At 39.7% G+C, this 25,823-nt stretch overlaps 1 protein-coding gene across 5 annotated transcripts in view; it reads right to left on the minus strand.

Annotated features, from left to right (window-relative positions):
* Positions 1-25,823, minus strand: part of macrod2 (mono-ADP ribosylhydrolase 2) — a 724,457-nt gene that overhangs the window by 21,954 nt on the left and 676,680 nt on the right. For 2 of the 5 annotated variants that reach the window (XM_057848772.1, XM_057848771.1), the window contains exon 15: positions 24,363-24,428. The exons of 1 other annotated variant lie outside the window; for it this stretch is intronic. In XM_057848772.1, coding sequence (XP_057704755.1) covers positions 24,363-24,428 — 66 coding nt within the window. Of the gene's footprint in view, positions 1-24,362; positions 24,432-25,823 lie in introns of all 5 variants that reach the window. 2 more of the 5 variants (XM_057848770.1, XM_057848769.1) reach the window with 1 other exon arrangement.

Raw genomic sequence — 25,823 nt, forward strand, 5'->3', positions numbered from 1 at the left:
CAGGCCAAACAACCATTAACAGTCACCCAAATAGTTATAACATGCTTATTAAATTAGTTAAAAGAATGACTGAATTGCATATTCTTGAAAGGCATACCAACAATACACTGCAAAAACACACCTCCTTAAAACTAGTTAATTTTTTTCCAGTGTAAATCAGTGGTTTTTAACCCTGCTATAGGTACTGAACCGCACGAGTTTCATAGGTGCATTCACCCAACCCTTCGGAATTTCATAATAAAGCCATTTTTCTACCAATTCAAAACCTAAAAAGCTAAAATCTAAGTGAATACCTGTTAAAAATTATTCCAGATTTCAAATTTACAACAAATCATTTTGCCTTTCGCTGTTGATTTTCACGTTGGTAAATGAAATTAAAATAATTTCATTTCACACTGCTCCTTTTTTTTTAAAAATTTCATGTCTACATTCTCATTTTATTGTCGCATCCTTGCATCGCATACTATTTTAACGGCGTAAAATGGCTCAATTTTTTATTTTTTTTATTTTTTTTATTATCTACACAGTTCACGCTGTCTGTAGGTCTGTTATACTTCCTCATACCAAGTGCCAGTCAACCTTCCACTGAGAAAACCGTTTTCTCCTTCCATTAGATAGAGGGCTAACATTTGAAAGAAATGGAATAAAGCAAGGGCATAGGTTTGCAGAGGGGCGGTAGGGATGTAACACTACCAACTTTTCAGGATGCTCAAATTGTCCCCACCAACTTTTAAGCAACTTTATTTGCATTATATAATGACTTGAGTTATATATGTAATTTAGAAAAACCCAGCTTCTTAAAGCAATTTTCTTTAAAACGCTTTCCTTTCTGGACATTATATGCTGTCGACAACGGACATGTACAAACGTATCATCTGGGTAATGAGAGAAACGGTTCTTGTAAATCGCATCACATTTCCTTGACAAGACCTGAAGAGGCTGGTGTGTGTGCAGGTTGTGCAGTGTTTATCTGGGGAACAGATGGCACTAGGATGCACATAAGAAGGTGGCAAGCTGGTGGAAAAAACGTTATGCTCAGAGCAATTCTCACTGGGGAGACGCAGGCCCTTGATCTTCAGGTGTACCGAATTAAACATTGTTTCACACCAGGTAAACCATGGCAAACCTATCAGCAGTGTGATTTGCCCCATTAGACTAGAAAACATGCCAAAGAAAGCAAAAAGATTCCATATTCAAGCAAAAAGATGGGCTTCTGATGAGATTTATCCATGTCCTGTGGCACTAATTTTTGTGGGGTAAGAAAAAGGTGCGACACCATGGAATGGTCCCAGGAACCATGTGGGCAAACTACCATAACACATTTACAGATATGAATACTGTAATTTAGAGACGTGAAACTTTAAAGGGAATAACTGTAATAACCATCTTTTCATTTTTTCCATATTTGGGATCACCACAAGGGCGTAGGTTTGCATAGGGACGGTAGGGATATATTTCAGGATCCTCAAATTGTCCCCACCAACTTTCAGGCAACCTTATTTGTATTGTGCTAGCACAATGAGTTCAGTTATGTAGGTAATTTAGATTCCTTTTTTATTTTTTAAGGATAGAATTGACCCTACTGTTATTAAGTGATATATTTACATTATTTTGAGATTTACATTTACCCCTTTTCACTTGCTGAATGTGCCGGACTGTTATCATTTTATTTAACCTCATATGCACGTTTGATTGACTGATGACATCCCCCCCCCCCCCCCCCCCCCACATATACATACACACATATGCACACCTACACAGCCCCGACAAAAATACAACATGTCGACAACATGCCGCCTCCTCCGACCCCTTTGAAGAGAAGGGATATTAGAAGTTTTTTTGGGCCAGCAGCAGCTACTGTAAGGAATGTAAAAGACGTCAGTATTGTAGACATGGGAAACACATCACTAATTTTGCTACTGAAAGTCCAACCTGCATCAGAGTTAGCATAACATTAAACTGTTCGAACATGCTTACCAAAACTCGAGTGGGAAGCTGCTTAAAGAGAAATGTCCTTTATGTGTTTTCTGCTGTTAACGTTATGAATTTTTTCAGTTATATTTATTAATTTAGACAATGTTGAGTGGTCTAAAGATAAATGTTTATTTATTTGCATTCCTGGACAGTTGAGAGATTATTAATAGGTTTGTATTTATTGTGTATGTTGAATTTGGTAATAAAATCCAGAAATTTATTCTGGAAGTTTTCAAGAAAATTTCTTTTGTAGTTTTCGAAAACAAAGGTTTGAATCAAACAGTGTATCACTTGAACCAATAAGTATTAAAGTTAGTATAGGTCAAAACAGATTTATTTTACATTGATCATTTGGCCTATCAATTAATTAGGTTCATATTCATGAGAAATGTTGCCCTGACCCCTGTTCACCCAATCTGTTTGGGTTTAATAATGTCCCTTCTTAAGCAAAAAGTATACATGCAGGTTATGCTGTTATATCGTCTCTACCAATGTTGAAACCAAACCTACGCCTTGGATCACCATTAATCACGAAGACCCTGCATACTGTAGGTATCACAGCTCGTTTAACTCCTGCTATAGAACAAGCAACGTGAGCTAAATTTTATTGTATTTTTCTCGCTTACACTACAGAAGCTTGGTGAAAGTAACTTGTGCTTGGCAAAGACATGGCACCCATTCATGCACTGCAAAAGTCACTGAAAAATTAGACATTTTGACCCTAGGTATGTGTTTACAACTGGCAATTATCATGCCAAGTTGACTTGCCTTATCTTGACAAGAAATGCTTTGCAAATGCTGGAATGTCAGACTAATATAATATGGCACAATCACTAACATATAGAGGAAAGTCTAAATTTGTTAGTACAGTGGTAACTCTACAGAGAAAGTTAATTCGTTCCAGGACCTTGTTTGTAAGTCGAAATGGTCATATGTCGAGTAGGATTTTCCCATAAGAATGTTATAATTCCATTAATTTGTTCCGCAGCCAGTAAACCTACACTAAATGCTTAATAAATACTGCTGGTCCCATTACAAATGGAAATTACACATAGCAAAACAAATAAATTATAAACAAAAATCGGAATAATAAAAATAATAGTTCCTGTAATAATGTAACAAATCGGGTTCTAATGTGGTGGACGTGTTTTGCGTGCTGTACATGAACGCACCGCGTGGCTGACGTCACAGTGAGATAGGTTGGTGCGGTAGAGACACTTTGACGGCACTTTGACTTTTAATGCCCTGTTGTTTTTGGCGTATACTGCGGGGGACAGGAGGCACGTTGTGTTGCACAAGTTCTGAAATAAATGACTGAAAAAACCTGACGAAGCTGGCAACTTTCTTGCCGATGTTACAACAATAATAATTGTCACCTTAACTTGTAAAGACTAGCTAACTGAGGTCTAAGGAGGACCGTTGAGATCGTAGACATTCTACGGCCGTATTGTCCAGCCAGTTTACGGACGAGCACATCACGCTCATATTTTTCAAACATTTCCATCTTCATTTCAATGGTAAGCGTCACCTTTTACCTTTTTTCACCACCTGCATTTTCTTGGAACCCATGTTGATTTTTCTCACAAGAAAATCCGCCGGGCGTCCGTCTTACGAAAAAACAAAGAAACTGCGGCGTTGTCATTAAATCGTCGCATTTCGAGCATGTCGCCGGATTTAGAAACAAATGGTGGGTCAAATTTTACGTCGGATGTCGAAAAGATCGTGTGTCGAAGCAGTCGTGTGTCGAGGTACCACTGTATATTTGTTTTCTGAGCACAGTAATGCTCAAACGTAGGTATAGACTTTTTTTGTTGTTGTAAATCATTGGGGGACATCATAAGTTAAAGCTTGTGTATCTTCAGCAGTCCTAGCACCCCAGTTTTAGACCAATGAAAGCATAGGGGAGAAAAAAAAATACGATGCGTAAGAGGGCTTTAAAATACTAATTAATTTTTAAGAAATTGTAGCCCAGAGAAAATATGGAAGCATTATACCCAATATGAACACCAGAGGGCATGAATTTAAAAAAAGTAATTCTTATTCAGGGATTCAGGGACGACAGATGTAACGTCAGCGCATGCGCACGTTCATGTAGAACGTTAGTCTTTCTAACTGAGGGGACAAAGTTGTTGTTCACTCCAGAAAGAAATAAAAAGATAAAGAAAAGCAAATTGACAGATGCATCAACTGCTACTGTGTGGCGTCTGTTGCTTAATGCAAATTCAGACGGTCGCGTGGTGAAAATATTGAGCAGAGACCAAAAACGTGATGCTTACCATTGAAATTAAGAAGGAAATGATGGAAAAATATGAGCGTGGTGTGCATGTCAGTGAACTGACTCGACAATATAGCCGCAATATGTCTATGATCTCGAGGACGACTCATTATTATTGTTCTTATTGTTACATCAGCAAGGAAGTCATGTGCTTCATCAGGTTTTTAATAATTTATTTGAATCATTATTTAAGTCTCCAATTTGGGCTCTGCTGCTCGGCGAAAATCCGCTTAAGACTTTCCGCTCCACCTTAAAGAGCATACGACAGGAGAAAAAAAGTCTTAAATAGCATTATTATGTGAATTACAATCATATTTTGACAAGATTCGACTATATACAACAATTTAGCAAAGCGCAGATGATGAGAAATTAGTCTTTTAATCTGCCGGTTAGCCACGCCTACCATTATAGGGCTCGAGCGTCCCCAACAGGTAGATGACGTCAGCGGGAGACTGGGCTCATCGGTTTTACTATTCAGCCCATTGAGGGGGAATTATTCAGAACGAGGAAAACGCGACGAAGAGAGCCGCAAAATGTCATTGTTTCAGTCTCTCTACTCCAATATTTTTTACAGGATATTCTTTTTATCCAAGTATTTTTCCCCAATAGCTAAATAAATGGTTTGAGAAGGACCAGTCAGCCCGTCGAGGGGGAACTATTCACAACGAGGAAAACGCAAGGAAGAGAGCTGCAAAATGGCATTGTTTCTGTCTCTTTACTTAAATATTTTTACAGGATATTCTTTTTATCCAAGTATTTACCCCAATTGCTAAATAAATGGCATGGTCATGACAAATAACAGTCTTGTGCTAGATGGAATATGAAATAATAAAAATGCACTTATTCAGGACAACATCATGGCAAAATTACTCCATAATAGTCAAAACTGTCGACTTCATCTTTACTGTCGCACCTCCCGAACGATCTTTTATGACACCTAAATCGGACATATGTCATTTCCCTTCCCCGGCTTCGGAGAATGTAAACAAACCAAGAGGCGTGACAGCTAGCCGACATGCTAACCCGAACCGAGTGATGTTTCAAAGTCTTTGAAGCGGAAAATCACACATAACTAGCCCGGATTATTTGACATGACGACTGGGTTGTCGATTGTCTTCGCGGATCGGCAACCCACCCAGTGGAGAGCAATTTACAATTCGTTCCCCGGAGGAGGGCGGCTGTAGTTGTTGTGCAGCTAATGTGCAGCTAATGTGCTTGAGGAGAGCTTTTTACTGTATATGCCTATCAATGATCAAACATAAGTAGTCCTTTATTTAAAGAAAGTTTGTAGTGTTTACTTTGTAATCGCTGTATTAATATTTGACATAATACAAAACAAGATGTTTACTCACTTCCTCGTAAGTCCAATGGTCCCACAGAAGTAGGGCTTGGCCAATATCCATGGTGAATGGGAACCTTTTGAAACTCCAAAAAGGCACACACGCCTCTCTCTCATAAAGCAAGATTTTTCTGTAGCCGTTTGGCTGGCGTGATGCGAAAAATAAACGTATTAATCCGCAAAATCAGCTGAATCCTTAGTCTTCATACACAACACTACGGCTGTTTAGTGAATAGGACGCCTTCACCCGTACACGTCACAGCGCCCTCCTCCTCAATGCAAGACCGAAGCTGGAAGTTACTCATTTTCATGGCCCGGGATTCAAAAAACTAAATAAATATAGCGATCGCTTCCACACACATCCAAGCGGTCCATATCATTCAGGAGCATAAAATACTGCGTGTAATATGAAATAAACATGCTTTTTCGTGTCACATGCACTTTAAACGGCCACCGCAGGTCACTTTTGCCGAGCAGTCCTCTCCTACATACACAATGAATGGGCTGCTGCTGAACCCTTTACACTAGGCTGCCACTGTTGTCAAATGGCCTTCACAATGATACACATGAGTCCTGTCACACCAAACTCCATAGACACGAGTTAAAAACACAATGTACCTTCACTTTTAAATTGATCATATTTTATTCCTATACTATAGGTTTATTTTAACTTAATTTGAATGTTCTTATCTGTTCTTAATATAGTCTTTTGGATCACATAATTTTTCATGTGCCAAGTTTGAGCAAACTAAGCAATGAAGGAAGCTGGCATTTTAAAATGTTATGCTAATTTTATTACAAAAAAATGACAACTTTATAATGTTGACTATGATCTTTTAGTCCTACAGACAATAGTTGTCAGTCAGTCGCACACTTGGGGTTGTCTTCTTTTTCAATCTAAAGCAGCAGCTTCATCAACTTCCCCACTGCCTTAGGAGACAGGGAGCCCATACAAATATCACTCATACTACGTGTTGGGCTCGTCTTGGCTTTTACAATGTGCGTGCATGTTTTCGTGTGTGTGTGTGTAGGTGCTTGCTGCAGGATGACAAAAATGTGTTCCAGACGTTTCAAGCACGAGCACACATCTACTGCATCTCTTGCTGATATATTCTCACTCTTCTCAGAGTTTATTCATTTGGCATTTTAGTGAAGCAAACAGATGGATAGAGATAAGAGGGCTGATTAGAAAGGATGCTTGAAAAGGAAATAGAAAATGGATGGAGCCAAACTGACCCGTCACTCTTTGAGTCAGCTTTCTGGGCTAGAGAGCTGACCAAACATCCCTTGCATTTGATGCACTATGTGGGTCTCTTTTACATTTCTACATAAAGAAGCACAGCTATGCATGATTTCCACAGAGTTTGATAGGATTTCTAAATTTGAAAAGCATAAAATAGTCCCAGTTTCAAATCCTACTTGGCCAATTTAGCATAACAAGTGAAAACAAGGCGTCAGAGAGAGTTTAGAATGAAAAGCTTAGCCAAATGGAATTCAATGCTGCACAAACACGCAGAAAGATAAGAACTATGGCTGGTCTCTGTGCTCATGATGCCTCAGCAGGGCTTCTTTTCTAGAACAGTGAGAGCATGAAAAATGCTACGAAACACACCAGAAACCTGACATTAGCTAGCTGTAGCTACCTCCCTGAGAAGTGAAGATTGAATATATTACAACAAAATTAATTGGACAGTGGTACTTCGACATATGATTCTTTTGACAACTGATGTAAAATTTGACTTGTCATTTGTCTCGACATACAGAGGCGCTACAAGGGATTTTGGGCCCCATGAAAAGATATCAAACGTTTTCTGTAACTCTTCACGAGCTTTTCTCACACTGTTGCTGGTATTTTGGCCCATTCCTCCATGCAGATCTCCTCTGGAGCAGTGATGTTTTGGGGCTGTCATTGGGCAACACGGACTTTCAACTCCCTCCACAGATTTTCTATGGGGTTGAGATCTGGAAACTGGCTAGGCCACTCCAGGACCTTGAAATGCTTCTTATGAAGCCACTCCTTTGTTGCCCTGGCTGTGTGTTTGGGATCATTGTCATGCTGAAAGACCCAGCCACGTGTCATCTTCATTGCCCTTGCTGATGGAAAGAGATTTTCACTCAAAATGTCTCGATACATGGCCTCATTCATTCTTTCCTTTACACAGATCTGTCGTCCTGGTCCCTTTGCAGAAAAACAGCCTCAAAGCATGACGTTTCCACCCCTATGCTTCACAGTGGGTATGGTGTTCTTCAGATGCAATTCAGTATTCTTTCTCCTCCAATCACAAGAACCTGTGTTTCTACCAAACAGTTCTATTTTGGTTTCATCTGACCATAACACATTCTCCAAGTCCTCTTCTGGATCATCCAAATTCTCTCTAGCGAACCGCAGACGGGCCTGGAGGTGTACTGGCTTCAACAGGGGGGACACGTCTGGCAGTGCAGGATTTGAGTCCCTGGTGGCGCATTGTGTTACTGATAGTAGCCTTTGTTACTGTGGTCCCAGCTCTCTGTAGGTCATTCACTAGGTCCCCTCGTGTGGTTCTGGAATTTATGTCACCGTTCTTGTTAACATTTTGACGCCACAGGGTGAGATCTTGCATGGATTATCAGTGGTCTTGTATGTCTTCCATTTTCTAATCATTGCACCCACAGTTGATTTCTTTACACCAAGCGTTTTACCTATTGCAGATTCAGTCTTCCCAGCCTGGTGCAGGTCTACAATTTTGTCTCTGGTGTCCTTCGACGGCTCTTTGGTCTTGGCCATAGTGGAGTTTGGAGTGTGACTGACTGAGAATGTCGACAGGTGTCTTTTATACTGATAACGAATTAAAACAGGTGCCATTAATACAGGTAACGAGTGGAGCCTTGTTAGACCTCGTTAGACCTCGTTGGAAGAAGTTAGACCTCTTTGACAGCCAGAAATCTTGTTTGTAGATGACCAAATGCTTATTTTCCACTCTAATTTGGAAATAAATTCTTTAAAAATCAAACAATGTGATTTTCTGTTTTTTTTTTTTTTTCCCCCCACATTCTGTCTCTCATGGTTGAGGTTTACCCATGTTGACAATTACAGGCCTCTCTAAACTTTTCAAGTATGGGAACGTGCACAATTGGTGTTTGAATAAATACTAATTTGCCTCACTGTAAGCAGTTTGCATATGTAAGAATGCAATACTACGACAATTTTCAATAAATGATTTAAATGAGGGTCGGAAGTCAGTTTTTTTTAATTTCCTCAAATTTGAAGGAGGAAAACAATACGATTACTACACCATGGTTAAAAAAAGACTGGCAAAACTGCTGTAGTTCCCTCAAATAGATTGTCTCTAAGTCCACAAGAAACATTCTCTTTGAGGGACATACAAGATTGTTAGTAATGCTAAATGTCAATCAAAACTGTCTCAATGGCATTTTCTGGAAAAAGACAGGAAAAGATAATGTGAAATATTTATCGCATCTGCAATTGTACTTTTACTTTGATCTGCCTTGGAAGGAGCACCCGTGGATGCTTCAATTACAATCTTTTGGCATTTACATATGTCTTGTAAAAGATGTATGAATGTTATGTAAACACCCCCTTGTGTTCTTTTTTTTGGTAAATCATTTCATTATTACTGGGCTATGACAGTTTAGCATACCTTTACATCAATAACAAGTCTGCTGGATTTCTGGGGAGCCTTTTGTCAGCTTGTTGTTGTAAATGTTACCACAGAATGAGTCAAATATAAACCGAATCAATAACACCCTTCACAGTAGCCTGCTTAAGAATAAAAGTGACTCTCATCGAGGGATTTATGGTGCCTGCAATTTTTGATGCACTCTTTTACTGTGTTAGAGATTTTACAAGGAAGAGAATTAACTACATGATGAAGGTAAGTGTGTTTTGTGCTCAGTTGACATAATTACAATGCCATCTTGAAGGTGAGTTACAGCGCTGAATGAATCTGTCACTGTTCATACATAATACAGACGTACATCATGAAATCAAGACATTGCATTAATGTGTGAATGGATAATGAGTCCTGTGCTTGGAATGTATCCACACAATAAGTCCAGGAGTGAGAGAAAAGAAAAGACAAAAAAAGGGATTCTAGAGCTGAGGGAGTGACAGCAGTAGGACTCTAGAGGCTGATGTAACTGTTGTGTTCTGTTTTGACGGCCTGCTGGGTGTGTCTTTGTCTCCATCCTCCTCCTCACTATCTCCTCTGCAGGGCCTCTCATTTCTGACTTTGGAATGCCGTTAGACTGTTTCCTGCTTGCCCACTAGTTAAGTTTTAAGTTAGTCTAAACTGTAAATCCTGATAGGAATTTTAGTTTTTTCTGTTTTCAATAAAAAATATCTATGATACCTGCTGTATTTGGATCATATTAGGGACCAGTGCTACTTGGGGTTTTATCCAGCAATGACTATTAAGCTAAAATTGACAGTTAGCATTATTAAGTTTTTATTTTACACCCTCATCACTCTACAGCGCTATGTTTTCACAGATTAAATAATACTGCTTAAGATGGCGGCTATTTACTAACGCCGTCATTTCGCATCTTGTTATATATAGATGATATCTATGAGACGCATCAGCCGCTATCTGCTACCACCGTAGCATCAGACGCTACCTGCTACCACAGTCATGCGGGCGTAGTTTTTTGCAGCTGTCGGCTGGAGTCAGGTATTTATTGCATCATCCTCTACGCACATGACGTCAGCGCGTTGTCTCGCATTAAAAGTAGTCGGGCAAAACGTGATGCTTAGAGCTGGAAAAATTAAACGATTCCTTGGGGTGAATAAAATTACTCGGGTCAGTTTTTAAACTCTAGTTACTCGAGTTGCTCGAGTATTCGTTTCAGCTCTAATAATAATTAACCCTTGAGAGTCGAAGGACGCGCCGGCGCGTCCTCAGCGCACGTCGTCTTTGAAGCGCCCTCACGTTTTAATTACGTCACCCACATGCCGTTGGTTGGTCTCGTTTTAAAGTGCGGAAGTTGCGGTTTACTCTCGTTATTATTTGAAGTCAATCGACCAACTAAAACGTGAGATATTGTCATTTAAGTTTTATAGTTTTATTGTCCTCTCAAAAAAACATTAAAACGCTGCATGGAACATTTGTTTATGTCTATATTTCCATCATTTCTTGTCCTTTTTCAAAACGGAAGCTCCATGAAAAAAACACAAATCAAATGAACCCTTTCGAAGTCACAGTGGAAGCACAAAATGCGTTATTTTTATAAATATAACTGCCGTGCGAGGTTCCACCGAACGAGAGGGAGGAATGTTCTGAAGCAGCGAGGTGGCGAGCGACGGCCGTTTGGATCGAGCAGCGACTTTGTGAGACTTTGAGAATGAACGGAAAACTAAATTTAGCGCAAGCAATTGTGCTTTTTGATCAACTTGAGGAAGCGGATGGTCCAAATTCGTCATCATCGTCTTCTTCGGAAGAGTCCTCGAGTGAAGATAGTGACGGATATGAACACGTGGGTGACATCATCGATGAGCAGAGGTAAGCCAACTCACTTTTGTTTTTTATGCTGAAAAAGTTTCTTTTGAAAGTTTCTTTTGATATTGCAAGACAAAGTTAATTTTGATGCAATATAAGTGTGTGTTTGTGTATATAATAATAAAATGTGCATATCAGATCAAAGTCGTACATGCACTGTGTATATCCCAGGCAGGAATTTATAATTTGTGGTGTTCTTCTTTCTATAAGAAGATTAGGGATGTAGCACATATTCAGCTATGGTATTCTTTCTATTGTCATACATATAGATTTCCATTATTATTTATTGCTGTATATATTTTTATTTTATACTTTATTATTTTCATAAATACTGATTTTTTTTCATGTACATTTATAGTGACAATGAAAGTAAAGTGAAATGACAATGGAAGGGTGGAAAGAGGACCGACACCCCATGGAAGTGTGAGCTGTGGGATGTAGCCCTGTGTCTAATTCCAGGACGAAACTGCTTTTCGGAGTGGCATGCCTGAAAAAATTTTAACTTGTTTATTGTACGTATTTTTGAAAATACTTTTTCCCCCCAATGTTATATATACATTTTTCCCACAATCAGTCTTCTCAATTTGTGTATATAAATGTGTGTTCAAGAAGCTTGATTGTATGTACATAGTTTTCATCAGGTGATGGGCCGCAATACCTAAACTCATAAAGAGATGGCCTCTAAACACTTTTTGTGTTAGATGGTATATATTTTTTCACTGTTCTTCACTGTTTGGTCTGCTGTATATAACCTGTTTTGACTAGAGCATGTATAAAGGCAAAAAACGCCTATGGCTATACCTGTTGTTTATGTTGAATTGTCAAATATAAGACTATTTATTCTAAATTTTTTTGGTTGAATGTTCATCCTAACATGTTGAATAAATATTACAAAGTTTCAAAACGGTTCGTTACGCATGTTTGGTTGTCAATTGGACATCAATATTAAAAATTTTGACAAAATTCCAAAACGATGTTGGAATTTGTAGTCTTTTTGGGCCCAAAATGATGATTTATAATTGGTCAGTGAAGGAAACAACAGTTTGGACATGAAGATCAAGGTGTCACAAAAAAAGTGACCAAACCAGGCCATCGTAAACAATTCTTTCTTTGAAATATAAAGGCAACTTCAAAGGCATGCAAAATCAGACAAAATAGGCCCAGACCTTAAAGGGTTAAACAAAAATCAGCATTACAAACCTTAAATGACCCTAAATGACAACACATCAGGTTCACATTAAGTATGCATTATGATGACAAAACAAAACAAAAAAAGAACACAATCAACACTGATTGCGCCTCATAAGCACTATGATATCTGTCGCTCTGTAACTTTTTTGTACACAGGTTGCTCTGGTGGCACTTTACACTGCTGGCCTAACGTATTGGCACCCATGCAATCCTTTCAGATAATGCTCAATTTCTCCCAGAAAATGATTGCAATTATAAATGCTTTGGTAGCAATATCTTCATTTATTTTGCTTGCAATGAAAAAACACAAAAGGGAATGGAAAAAAAAAATAAATCATTGTCATTTTACACAAAACTCCAAAAATGGTCCGGACAAAAATGTTGGCACCCTTTGAAAAATCATGTGATGTTTCTATAATTTGTGTAATTAACAGCACCTGTTACTTACCTGTGGCACATAACAGGTGGTGGCAATAACTAAATCACACTTGCAGCCAGTTAAAATGGATTAAAGTTGACTCAACCTCTGTCCCGTGTCCTTGTGTGTACCACATTGAGCTTGGAGAAAAAAAGACCAAAGAACTGTCTGAGGACTTGAGAAGCATATTGTGAGGAAGCATGGGCAATCTCAAGGTTACAAGTGCATCTCAAGAGACCTGAATGTTCCTGTGTCTACCGTGTGCAGTGTCATCATCAATAAGTGTAAAGCCCATGGCACTGTGGCTAACCTCCCTAGATGTGGCCGGAAAAGAAAAATTTCCTAGAGATTTCAACAAAAGATTGTGCGGAGGGTGGATAAAGAACCTCGGCTACAATCCGAACACGTTCAAGCTGTCCTGCAGTCCGAGGGTACAACAGTGTCAACCGGTACTATCTGTCGGCGTCTGAATGAAAAGGGAATCAATGGTAGGATATGCAGGAAGACCCTACTTCTGACACAGAGACCTAAAAAATTCAGGCTGGAGTTTGCTCAAAGAAAAGAACACGGTCCTCACGGTCAAAGATGGCGTACGTTCCCTGATGTTTTGGGGTTGCTTTGCTACCTCCGGCACTAGACTGCTTGACTGTGTGCATGGCGTTATGAAGTCTGAAGACTACCAGCAAATTTTGCAGCAGAATGTAGGACCCAGTGTGAGAAAGCTGGGTCTCCCTCAGAGGTCATGGGTTTTCAAGCAGGACCCAAAACACACTTCAAAAAGCACTAGAAAATGTTTTGAGAGAAAGCACTGGAGACTTCTAAAGTGGCCAGCAATGAGTCCAGACCTGAATTCCATAGAACACCTGTGGAGAGATCTGAAAATGGCAGTTTGGAGAAGGCAGCCTTCAAATCTCTGAGACCTGGAGCAGTTGGCCAAAGAAGAATGGTCTAAAATTCCAGCAGAGCATTGTAAGAAGCTCATTGATGGATACCGGAAGCGTTTGTTCACAGTTATTCGGTCTAAAGGCTGTGGTACCAAGTATTAGGCTGAGGGTGCTAATACTGTTGTCCGGCCCATTTTTGGAGTTTTGTGTAAAATGATAATGATTTAATTTTTTTTCATTCTCTTTTGTGTTTTTTCATAATAAATGAAGATAGTACGACTAAAGCATTTGTAATTGCAGTCATTTTCTGGGAGAAATTGAGCATTATCTGACAGAATTGCAGGGGTGCCAATACTTTTGGCCAGCAGTGGAGGTGATGATATCGTTACCAGACGATAATGGCATGTTCTAAAAGTGACACTTTTACCATGGCAAGCAATTCACTCACTGCTGCAAATGTGCAAAAAAAAAGAAAAAAAAAAAAAAAGTAATTACACATCAAGTATACAATATGATAACAATACAAAATAAAAAATGACCACCCATAGTAATGGAACCACTGATCTAAAGGTGCTTTCACACTAGCACTGTTTGGTCCGCTTTAAACAAACCGCACTTTGTTTGATAAATGTGAACATGTATTCGAACTTTAGTTCGGACCAAACAAACAAACAAACTCTGGTCTGCTCAAAAATCATGGGTCTCGGTCCGCTTTAAGCGTACCCTGCTTTGCTTGTGAATGCAAGCGGACCAGGGTGCGCTTTTGCTACATTACATGCAGCTGCTGTGATGCTCCATGCTCTCTCCCCTCCAAGGAGGGAGGTATTTCCTGTTCTAAATTTGTCGAATCAATGAGTGCGCCTTTCGGCCTTGGATGCTCCTCGGAAAGTTCGGTTGGGGTAGTGTGAATATTGAACCTTTTCACCAAGTCATTTGCAAGTGTTGTTGCAAGGTAGCTCTCCAACCAGACCCTCTTCTTCTTGGTCTAATGCAGTACTTCTCAAATAGTGGGGCGCGCCCCCCCAGGGGGGCGCAGAGCGATGCCAGGGGTGGCGCGTGTGACCTCGGGGAACATCCTTTTTTTTTTTTTTTTTTTATAAATAAAAAAATAATGATATAAAATAAAGTGTACTTGCACCCACTCAGTGGGTGGCAGTGGTGCTCTCATTTTCAAAGTGCGCGCAGTATTTTTGAAGTAAGCAAGAGCACACGGAAGAGACTCATGAGGAGCTGGAGAGCTGTGTGCCATTTTCGAAAGCCGTTTTCCGGCCGGACTCACGCAGCGACCCACTGTCTTCTCCAGTTCACACGTGTCCGCTCGAGAAGTGCCATTTTCGGCTTGGGATCGTCACGATGGCCGCCCTCACCTACGGTTCTCCCTCGGCCGCCGAGAATGCGCTTTTTGCGGGCCGTTTGCCTTTTGGCTTTGACATTTAATACAGTGGTAGATGAGGAAAGACCACTGTTTACTGTGTCTAAAAATGATTATAGCGCACAGCTGGAAGCCAAATCAGTTAAGACGCCACTTAAAGACATGAGACCCCAATCTCATTGAGAAGCCACTTGGTTGTTTTTCAGCAAAAACGTGACGAATATTGCCAACAATCGTGCCGCTTTGTCAGTGTTATATCAGTAAACCAGTGAGCACTGTTAGCATGCTCAGTGCAAAATAACCCCATACCATTGCAAACTGGAGGTGATACTGTGAGCAAAACTGTCCTTCTGTCCAAAGACACTCTTTATTTTTTTTTCCTTCTATTCAGTTTTGTTTCTTCGGTCAAATTTCTTGGCATATTGTCCTCATGAGTTAATGTTTCTAATCAATTTGAATTTATTATTATTTACTGATGTTATTTTTCAGTATCAAATGGTCAAAAATGTACCTTGAGTGTATTTTTACAGTTTGGATGTGACTTTTTTTCTTCTTTTTTTGTTTAATTCAGGCAAATTGATGCGCGTTAAGTCTTTTCTGTTACAAACAAAACGATATTAGTAAAGTTATACTTTATAAGTTGATCTCTGTTATTTTCTCTAATAGAAAAAAGGATACAATGTGAGGCGGAGGCGTACTTATAATAGAAATATTATAGACAAATGATACTATTTACAGTGGCGGTAGAGTTTGGGGGGGCGCGAAACATGTACGTCTTCCTTGGGGGGGCGTAACAGAAAATAATTGAGAAGCACTGGTCTAATGTCTAGTGAAGGTGCCCTAATATGGACAATCAACATGGATTGCACCTCATTAGCTCGATGCTATTTGCTGCTATCTGTAACTTGCATGCTTTTTGTTTTCTTCTTTAAATCAAAATAGGTTGCACTGGTGGCACTTTACACACATGCACGAATATTTTTTTGAAGAAAAAAAATGACAACCTCTCCGCAACATGCTAGGAATTGCATTTACAAAAACTGGGGGAAAAAATACTCAATTATTTGGTATTCAGATATAAAAGCTGCATTGTTGGACATATTTGTTTGGGGAGTAACAAAACAAAATCAAAACAGTTCATCTTCTCAGCAGTGTATTCGTAAGATGAAAAAAAAAACATCTAACAAAAAAACCTATTTAGGATTTTCTAATGTGTTATCATTCAAGTATGGAGGGCTGAAACTTGCTTAAATTTTGTTTCAGAAGAATGATGATCCCAAATGCATTCTCATGAGGATTGAATTTGTGCTGCTACTAAACCTTACCTTCAAAAGAGAGACAATCGTTATTGACTTCTAGCAGAGAATAACAACGCATGAAGGGAAAACAATTTCTGTGCTCAACTCACATTTATTTATTCCTTGCTCAAGGCAAAAAGCGTCTTTCTTTAATTTATGGTGTTCTATAAGCTTATTGAAGCAGGTGCCCACTCACAATTCAGCAGAACAAGGCTGAAGAGATAGGCAATAAGAATGCAGCCTCCAATTCCCTTTTTAAAATACTATGTGATGAATATTCATAAATAAAGCATTATTGGATCCTGATTCAATTTGGTGAGCCTTTCTAACCACAAATATCGGGCTAAGAATCTCATTACCTGCATGTGGAGGGTGATATTGAATAGATATAATTCAAATAACGCAGCATGCACCTAAAGTTACACAAAATATTTCCTCTACCCACCATATTGCATATCTCGTCTCCACATGAATATTCTAGCACACTATAAAATGCCCACAATTCATATTTCTTTTCGTTTTACGCCTGTTGGTCATTTCTGTTGCTTGCATAAAATTGGACTATTTTTGCTCAGTAGTAAATTAATATATATAAAGAAATATACATGGTACTGCATATTTTTCATCTATTTATGAATTTTAAGTGTGAAATAAAAGCTGAAAGAACCTCAAAATGCGTCAGTAATAAAAGCTTTGTCTAATATGTGCATCTGCAAACACACAGATTACAAATGATAACAGGTTACAAGGGTGAAAATGAACAGGAAGCTTTTTTCACCTCTTAGTATTAAAGTGTAGGCAAACTGGGACTGCAGTACTTAGCTGTGATACACACTTCCATATGTGCAACAGTGAACTGTGTGAGAAGAACAGGGTGTTAAGACAAAGTGGATATGAATGTGCAAATGTAAAAGAAGCTCTTTGAAATGTCTATAACACTCCTTGAAAAGTGCGATCAGTGCCTTGTACACACTAATGGAAGCTTATTGCTACCAAATGTTTAATCAAGCAGCACATAGATGTTAATGCTTGGACAGATTTAGGCTTAATGCTTGCTGAAGTTAGCTGAAGTTTTCAGCTGACACTAAAACAGTGAACACAACTAACATCGACCTAGCAATAGCCTTTAAATACACATAATGGGGATTACTAAGATCCATTTACCGGTACTTAGATCCACAAAGAGAAAATTCTAATCATGCGACGTCACAAAAATGCTACGTAAGCCAAAAAAAACCTCAAATCTCTTTTTGTTTTTTTTTTTACATTTCACAGTACTCCATCCACAACAATGCATCAGGGAGGACTTTTTTTTTTTTTTGCAATTCTGGTTGTGATGTCACAACCAGAAATGACAATCATTTCTATTTTTCTAGCGCTACGCTACCTAGTACATTTTGACAGAATGACAGAACTGTCACACGGGAACAAGAAAATAGAAAGCAATAATATTTAATCTTTAAAAAAAAAAGCTTATTTGTCAGAAATGTTCTTAATTCAAGAATAGATATTGTTTAAAACATTATGTGAAAGCAGTTTTTTCTTGATTTAGGTGAAAGTTTAGAAAAATAGGAGAAAATTATTGGACTTGAATTGAACCAACACTAGGTAGCTGTTCAACCTTTATAAAATATTCTCATAACATTTGTGATAATATGTCAACTGATAACTAGTTGAATGACACACTTCTATATCTTGAGGGGGTCTGTGTTGCTTTCACCGGCACTAATTAACTTTGAGGAGGGTGGCAGGAACCCTGCTACACAAACAAAAACTACAAATGTACTGACTGCCTTACAGAATACGTCACTTTTCTCTTTCCCCACTCATTAAAAAGACGGAAGTCGATGCGAACACTTTCGCGAGATTTTTGCAAAGATGGCAGAGCAACAAAAGAGACAAAACGTTTTGCCTTAAGAGGGAAAAAAAACCCACTTTCACTCACACTGGATTCATTACCTTGTTACTATTCATCCTTCACACAGCTGTTGGAAACAGAAATATCGTTTAATCCATCTGAAGTTGACTGGGAGATTGATTTCTGTTTGATGATTTTACACCACTTTGCGGATGTGCGCTGGTCCTCAAGGAAAACACAGTCTTCCTTAAGGCAAAACACTACCGCTTTTCTCCACCGGTGTCGCTAAAATTGACCAAAACTAATAAATTACCAAGTGTTTCTTTAAGAAAAAGAATCTAAGACGTTATAGACATGTTTCTGAGGTACTTCTGCTTTACTTCCGCATGTCTGCTTGCAACTTACGTTGTAGAATTTCTCCATCCAAAACAAGACTGGAGCTGGAGTAACATTACTTATCAAAATCCATTAAAAAAGACAATTTGAAAATACCGCATCCATCTGCCATCATCACGACAGTGGAGGACAACATGCTCATTAAGGCAGATGTGGAACCACGCTTGTGCCACCACAAAGACCGGGTGTATGTTCTAAGTATGTTCTTCCTATCCCTGCATTTTCATGTGTCCGGTGCTCTAAAATTTTAAAGCTAAAATCTTGCACATGAAACGACTTGTTGCCTTTGATAGTGTTATTACGATGATGATTGTAATTATGATGATGTTTAATATTATTTACTACAACTACTGTGGCTGCAACACATGCTATCTGCTGCTAGCTTGTTGCTAATCAGTGCGTGTAGATGTGTTACAAGTTTTTTGTTCGTTTGTTTACAGGTGGAAAAAGCTGTTAGGCAAGGGAAGGCAAGTTGATGTGCCTCACAGCAACACTTACTGTACGTTGATGGACATATATCGAGACTACGTCGTTCCACCTGGTGGTGGCCGAGAGGCTGGGGCTTGAAGCGGTGGCTTGCCTCGCGGTGGACCGTCAGCTCGATCCCGAGATCCAATTACGAGCTTTTTAACAGCAGCAACTTTAATATACGCTATTGGAGCTGGAATTACCGAGGACAGTGGGAGGAATTCTGTACTGAGGCCGTATTGTCGGGTGAAAGTTTGGCGAGGCTCCGGTGCTCTGTTGTCTGATATCACATTCTCGTCTGCTATTTTTTCAATAATTTTATAAATTTGTGATTTATTGACCTGTTTTGCACCAATCATTTAAAAAAAACAAGAAATGGAATCATGTTGTCCAAATGTTTTATTGCTATCAATATCTGCAATAAAAAAGAATGACATACTATTTTTGTTTATATGTACATACCTTGTAGTATTTCCTTGTAACAAAGCCGTGTCAGTCCTTCTGTATTCGGCAAATGTAATATAATTTGTAATTTCACCTCATTTTGGTCAAGTGGCCGGCATATCAATCTATCACGTCAACACAGGCTGACAGGTTGTTATAATTTTGTCCATGAAGGATCAACGAAGTGATAAGAACAATCTACAATCTCATCTACGTCTCATCTACGTCGTGCTGAATCCATTTTGGAGATTCCGTGGGTTCCTATGGATGGATTTAGCAGTTTTAACTTTGTCAACACACTGCTTACTTCAACCGCAGTTCATGTTGTTCTTTCTAAACCGGAAGCTCAGAGCAGACATTTTCCAAGATGGCGCCGCTCGTATTTCGCTCAGGAAACTTGTCGATAAATTTGCAGTGTATAGCAGTGCAGACCACTCTAGCAAATTCTACGTTGGCACATGAGTGAATTCTTTGAAACTCCATAGCCGTCTTTCAGTTTTTTTCCTCCCCGATTTTTGATCGACCAGTGTCAGATTTGGGTGTTTGGCATGACTTTCCACTCCCTGACTATAAGGGCTTGAGCTCCTGTGAAGTAATTGGCCGACCAACCGGGAGTGGCATGCCTCCACCAATGAGTGCAGATTGACTTGTGTCCTCATTTCCTGATGGCAGTCCATCTATTCAATTATAAAAATGAGCCTCCAAAACAAGGTTTTACAATTAGGAACTGGACCAACGATATGAACAAATCTCCACAACTGCGCAGTTTCCTTGTTTGTCTTTCGCGTAAGCAGCTATGATTTAATTCCCACTCGGTGACTGAATATGATGAGCGCACAATTACAGTGGGGAGAACAAGTATTTGATACACTGCCGATTTTGCTGGTTTTCCCACTTGCAAGCCATGTAGAGGTCTGTAATTTGTATCATAAGTTCTCTTCAACTGTGAGGGACGGAATCTAATACAAAAATCCAGAAAATCACATTGTATAATTTTTAAATGATAAATTTGTATTTAACTGCATGAAATAAGTATTTGATACATTACCAACTAGTAAATATTTCGGCTCTTAGTTCTTTTTTAAGAACCCCTCCTGTTCTCCACTCATTACCGGAAGTAACTGCACCTGTTTGAACTTGTTACCTGTATAAAAGACACCTGTTCACATGCTCAAACAAACAAACTCCAACCGCTCCACAATGGCCAAGACCAAAGAGCTGTGTAAGGACATCAGGGATAAAATAATAGACCTGCACAAGGCTGGGATGGGCTACAGGAAAATAAGCAAGCAGCTTGGTGAGAAGGTAACAACTGTTGGAGCGATTATTAGAAAATGGAAGAAGTTCAAGTTACGGTCAATCTGGCTCGTTCTGGGGCTCCATGCAAGATCTCACCTCGTGGGGCATCACTGATCATGAGGAAGGTGAGGGATCAGCCCAGAACTACACGGCAGAACCTGGTCAATGACCTGAAGAGAGCTGGAACCACAGTCTCGAAGAAAACCATCAGAAACACATTACGCCGTCATGGATTAAAATCCTACAGCGCACGAAAGGTCCCGCTGCTGAAGCCAGTGCATGTCCAGACACATCTGAAGTTTGCCACTGACCATCTGGATGATCCAGAGGAGCAATGGGAGAAGGTCATGTGGTCGGATGAGACCAAAATGGAACTTTTTGGTCTAAACTCGGCTCGTCGTGTTTGGGGGAAAAAGAAGGATGAGTACAACCCCAAGAACACCATCCCAACCGTGAAACATGGAGGAGGAAACATAATTTTTTTGGGGCTGCTTCTCTGCCAAGGGTACAGGACGACTGCACCGTATTGAGGGGAGGATGGATGGGGCTATGTATCGCCAGATCTTGGCTGACAGCCTCCTTCCTTCAGTGAGAGCCCTGAAGATGGGTCTTTCAGCATGACAACGACCCAAAGCACACAGCCAAGGCAACTAAAGAGTGGCTCCGTAAGAAGCATCTTAAGGTCCTGGAGTGGCCTAGCCAGTCACCAGATCTGAACCTGATAGAAAATCTATGGAGGGAGCTGAAAGTCTGTGTTGCTCGGCAGCAGCCCCGAAATCTGAAGGCTCTGGAGAAGATCTGCATGGAGGAGTGGGCCAAAATCCCTGCTGCAGTGTGTGCAAACCTTGTCAAGGACTACAGGAAACGTTTGGTATCTGTAATAGCAAACAAAGGTTTCTGTACCAAATATTAAGTTCGATTTTTGTGATGTATCAAATAGCTATTTCATGCAATTAAATGCAAATTTATTATTTAAAAATCATGCAACGTGATTCTCTTTTTTTTTTGTATTAGATTCCGTCCCTCACAGTTGAAGAGAACTTATGACACAAATTACAGACCTCTACATGCTTTGCAAGTGGGAAAACCAGCAAAATCGGCAGTGTATCAAATACTTGTTCTCCCCACTGTATATATCTGGTTGGTACATGTGGCATATGACTGACTGGCAACGAGTTGAGGCGTTTTGCTACAAATCAGTTGGGAGAGGCTCCGATAGAAAAAGGACAGCTCTGAACAAATCACAAGTCAACTAGCATGCTGGAATGAGTGTAAAGCCTGCGCGGTTCTGCTGCGGTTCCATTCCTCTCATCATTATGAACCATTTTATTACTCCACCTAATGAGTTGAATCTACGGTTATGAGCAAGGAGTCTGATTGCAAATATTATTTTAATCAAATGTATTTGCCTGGGAACTATTTGATGGAGCGATCTGCTTGGCTAAGCCCGTCTATGTGTGAGAATCAAGATCCCCGACAGTTTGCACTTGCGATATCCTTCACACAAAATGTAATCTGCCTACAATCGTGAATGACACCACTGTTTACAGCTCTGCCACAGCTATCCCATAGTAACCCTTGACAGTGACAGACAGTGGCAGGCACGAGCGCGACACAATCAACTTGGTGGAGTGTGGCTTTCCACTGATGGAAAGGCTTGTAGTGTTTACGGGACGTATTCCGATGGCTTTTCAGAGTGGATGGAGAAGGCTCTCTCAGACAGATCTATCTGGATGGTTCACTCTCACCCTAAATTAATTGAATGTCACTCAAAGAGAAAGTAAAATGGAGAAAGAAACTAAGAGACCTAGACCGTTGACTTAATGCAATAGTGGCCGGAGAATCAACACTCAATTTAGACTCAGCTTAATTTGTCGCTAGGAGGACCGAATACAATTAGGGCTACTGCGGCTGCTTTCAGACCACAATATTTTAGCACAAAACTGAAGAAGTGCTGAAATTAGAAGAAAGTCTGCAAACACCTGGAGCAATAAACTGCTCCAAAAATCAGGAAAGCAATTGGGAGCAGAAGTGAACTAGACTTGAATTCAACAGTCCAATTGTTTGGTCTACAAAGACAAAAACACTCAAACCCCAATAAATTGTATTGCACTTGGTGGTAAATTGCCGTAAATATGGAATGGATCTACTGGACAGACAGATTGAGTGAAAGATACAGTAGAAGTAAGGGTGTAACGGTACATGTATTTGTATTGAACCATTTCGGTACGTGGTGCTTGGTTTGTAACGGTGGCGTACCGAACGAGTTTCTGACGTAATGTAACCCTTACTTTTCGAGGCTGTGAGTCGATTGGGTTACAGTTTCTTTGTGTAAATTATATTTACTCAGTCTTCTCTACTATAATGAGGACCAACACGGTAGGACAGTATAACCCAGAAACTTCAACAGCGCGACAACGTGGCCGCCGCGAGAACACAGTGAAAGGCGGGCGTTAAAGTCAATCAGCCAAAGCACACGAGTCGCAGTGCGGCCGCATGTTAGACGCGTCCCAGAAGCGGCTCAACACGACGCACGCGAAAAGAACAGCAGAGTTTATTATTTGACAAGAGATGCGACCCTCCGGCGTCAATACTACTACCGGTAGCTAGGATCAAGCAGACCGGAAGTCACTCATGTAAAAATACAGTGGATCCGGTCGATTTTCAAACTAATATGCAATCGTAACCCACTTTTTGAGTGCATCAGATCGCTTGAGTGGTAGATCGGGGCACAGGTTACTTGTCTTTGTTGACTTACTGCTGTCTTCTCTGCTATAATAATAACCTACACGGCCCCGTGTTCAATACAAAAATCTCCTACCACAACAAAACAAGTAGGAACTAATATTCCTATAGGAACTAAAGTTATACAACATAAAATATACAATATAAATGAATACTACATCACATTTGTAAAATATAAACACATAATAAAATAAATAATAGCCCATTTAAATAAAAAAAAAATTGAAATGAGCTAAAACACCTGTAATTAAATAATAAGAATAATTCACAGATCCTGCTTACACAATTAAACTTTAACTTGAGAAAATCCACGAATAAAGCTTTTGAAAACTGTTCATAAGAAAAAAAAGTGACTCATTGAGGCATTTCATTTGTAAAATACATATTAAAATCTTTTGTCATTGGGATTGCTTTTCTCTTTAACACTCTTTTTTCCTCTTTCTTTCAGAAAGAAAGCTGACCAATACGCGGGGTCTGAAAAGCAAATTGTTGTTGTATTATCTTTAAAGACCCGCTACTTTTTGAGCAGAATTCTAGCTTTGTATAGGCTTATGTTCCTATTGTTGAAAGCACAAAGGTGTGTAATAAACAACTAGCACATTTATATTTTGCATTTTGTTTTCTTACTGTACCGAAAATGAACCGAACCGTGACCTCAAAACCGAGGTGTTATATTTGTGTTGCCGAACAAACACACACGTTTGCTTCCAACAACAACTTTACTTAGACTAACTGGCTTCCGCATTCCCAATAACCACAACACCTCGGATGGCTCCCCCCAAAGGCACCGGAACCCAACTACATCAACATACATGCAATAACTACATTGTGAACATCACACGAGGTACGTACCGAACTGAGATTTTTGTGTACCGTTACACCCCTAAGTAGAAGTGATATATATTTTACCTTCCATCTCCACAGTGAATTTGCCTGTGTCATTTTCTTCCGTCTTAGCAGGAGTTTCATTGGTTTCTGCTGAAAAAAAGAGCAAACAGTGGTCTTTACTTGATTTGTCCGATATTATCGGATAATAGCATTTTAAAATAATACTGGATAATATCGACAGCGTTTTTTTCATTATCGGTTGTGGGCCAATATGCATATGGCAGCGCTGTCATGTCCACTTATTGCCCGCCTGTTTTTCTGGTGTTTTGTCATTCACCTGCTGGCACTCAGGTGTAATTAGTTTTGATAGTTTTGAAGTTCCAGCACTTTATGCTGACGTAATCATATACTGAGAGCTAAATGAACGAGCTAACTTCTGCAGCCAATGTCACTTAGCAGTTCTTGCCATCTCACCAGGTTGTTTGTGCCTTAAGGCTGGAATACACCAGAATTATCTGTGGCGCGTCAGCGTTGCCGCCGCGTCAACACAGTGAAACGCGGCCGTTATAGTCAAGCAGCGAGTGCATACCAGTCGTGAAGCGGCTGCATCTCAGACGCGTCCCAGAAGCAGTTGAACGTGTCACATTCGAAACGAACGGCAGAGTTTATAATTCGTCGCGAGACGCAAGCCTCCTGTGTCAATACTACTATGTAGGATCGGACAGACCGGAAATCACTCGTGTAAAAATACGGTGGATCCAGTCCATTTTCAAAATATGCAATTAATTTTATTAATTTCTGCATGCCGCTTTAACTTGTAAAAATTCATCAACAAAGCTTTGTAAAACCGTTCATAAGGAAAAAAATAAGATTCATTGAGGCATTTTATTTGTAAAATAAATCTAAAATCTTTGTCATTGCAATTTTTTTTCTTTTTAGCACAGGACTTCTGACCAATACACGGGGTCTGAAAGTTAAATGGTTGTTGTATTGTTATCTTTACATACCTGCTACTCTCGCGCGATCTCGTAATATTCGCGTGAACCGATCGAGCTGCGGCACAGACACTCTGCTCGTACAACGCGTCCTGTGGAAATTGGTGGCGAGCGTCAGTGGTGTGTTGACGTGCCGGCAACGCTGACGCGCCGCAGACGTGCCGCAGAAGTGCCGCAGAAGTGCCATGTGTATTACTGGGGTTTATAGAAGCATTGCTTGTAAGTTATATTCTTCCTTTGTTTTGTATTCATGAGTGCTGTGTAGTATATTGGAGATGTGTATATTTCGTTTTGTTTGCATTTAAGGGAAAATTTGGTTACATTATTTCATTGCTTAATTAACTAAGATTTGCTATTCAAAATGACACGGGGTGGATACTTTGCTTTAGTTTGTGACTTTGTTTCATAATATTGCCACATTTTGTTGTTTACAATTTTACTAAAAAGTATCAGAGCTCTTATCAACAGAAAGACGACCAGAGTAAAGCCAATTCAGCTATACTCCAGCGTCTGACTTCTTCTTAAAACCTGATTTGTTTGCAGTCTG

Source organism: Corythoichthys intestinalis, chromosome 10, assembly GCF_030265065.1.
Source record: "Corythoichthys intestinalis isolate RoL2023-P3 chromosome 10, ASM3026506v1, whole genome shotgun sequence".
NCBI lineage: Eukaryota > Metazoa > Chordata > Actinopteri > Syngnathiformes > Syngnathidae > Corythoichthys > Corythoichthys intestinalis.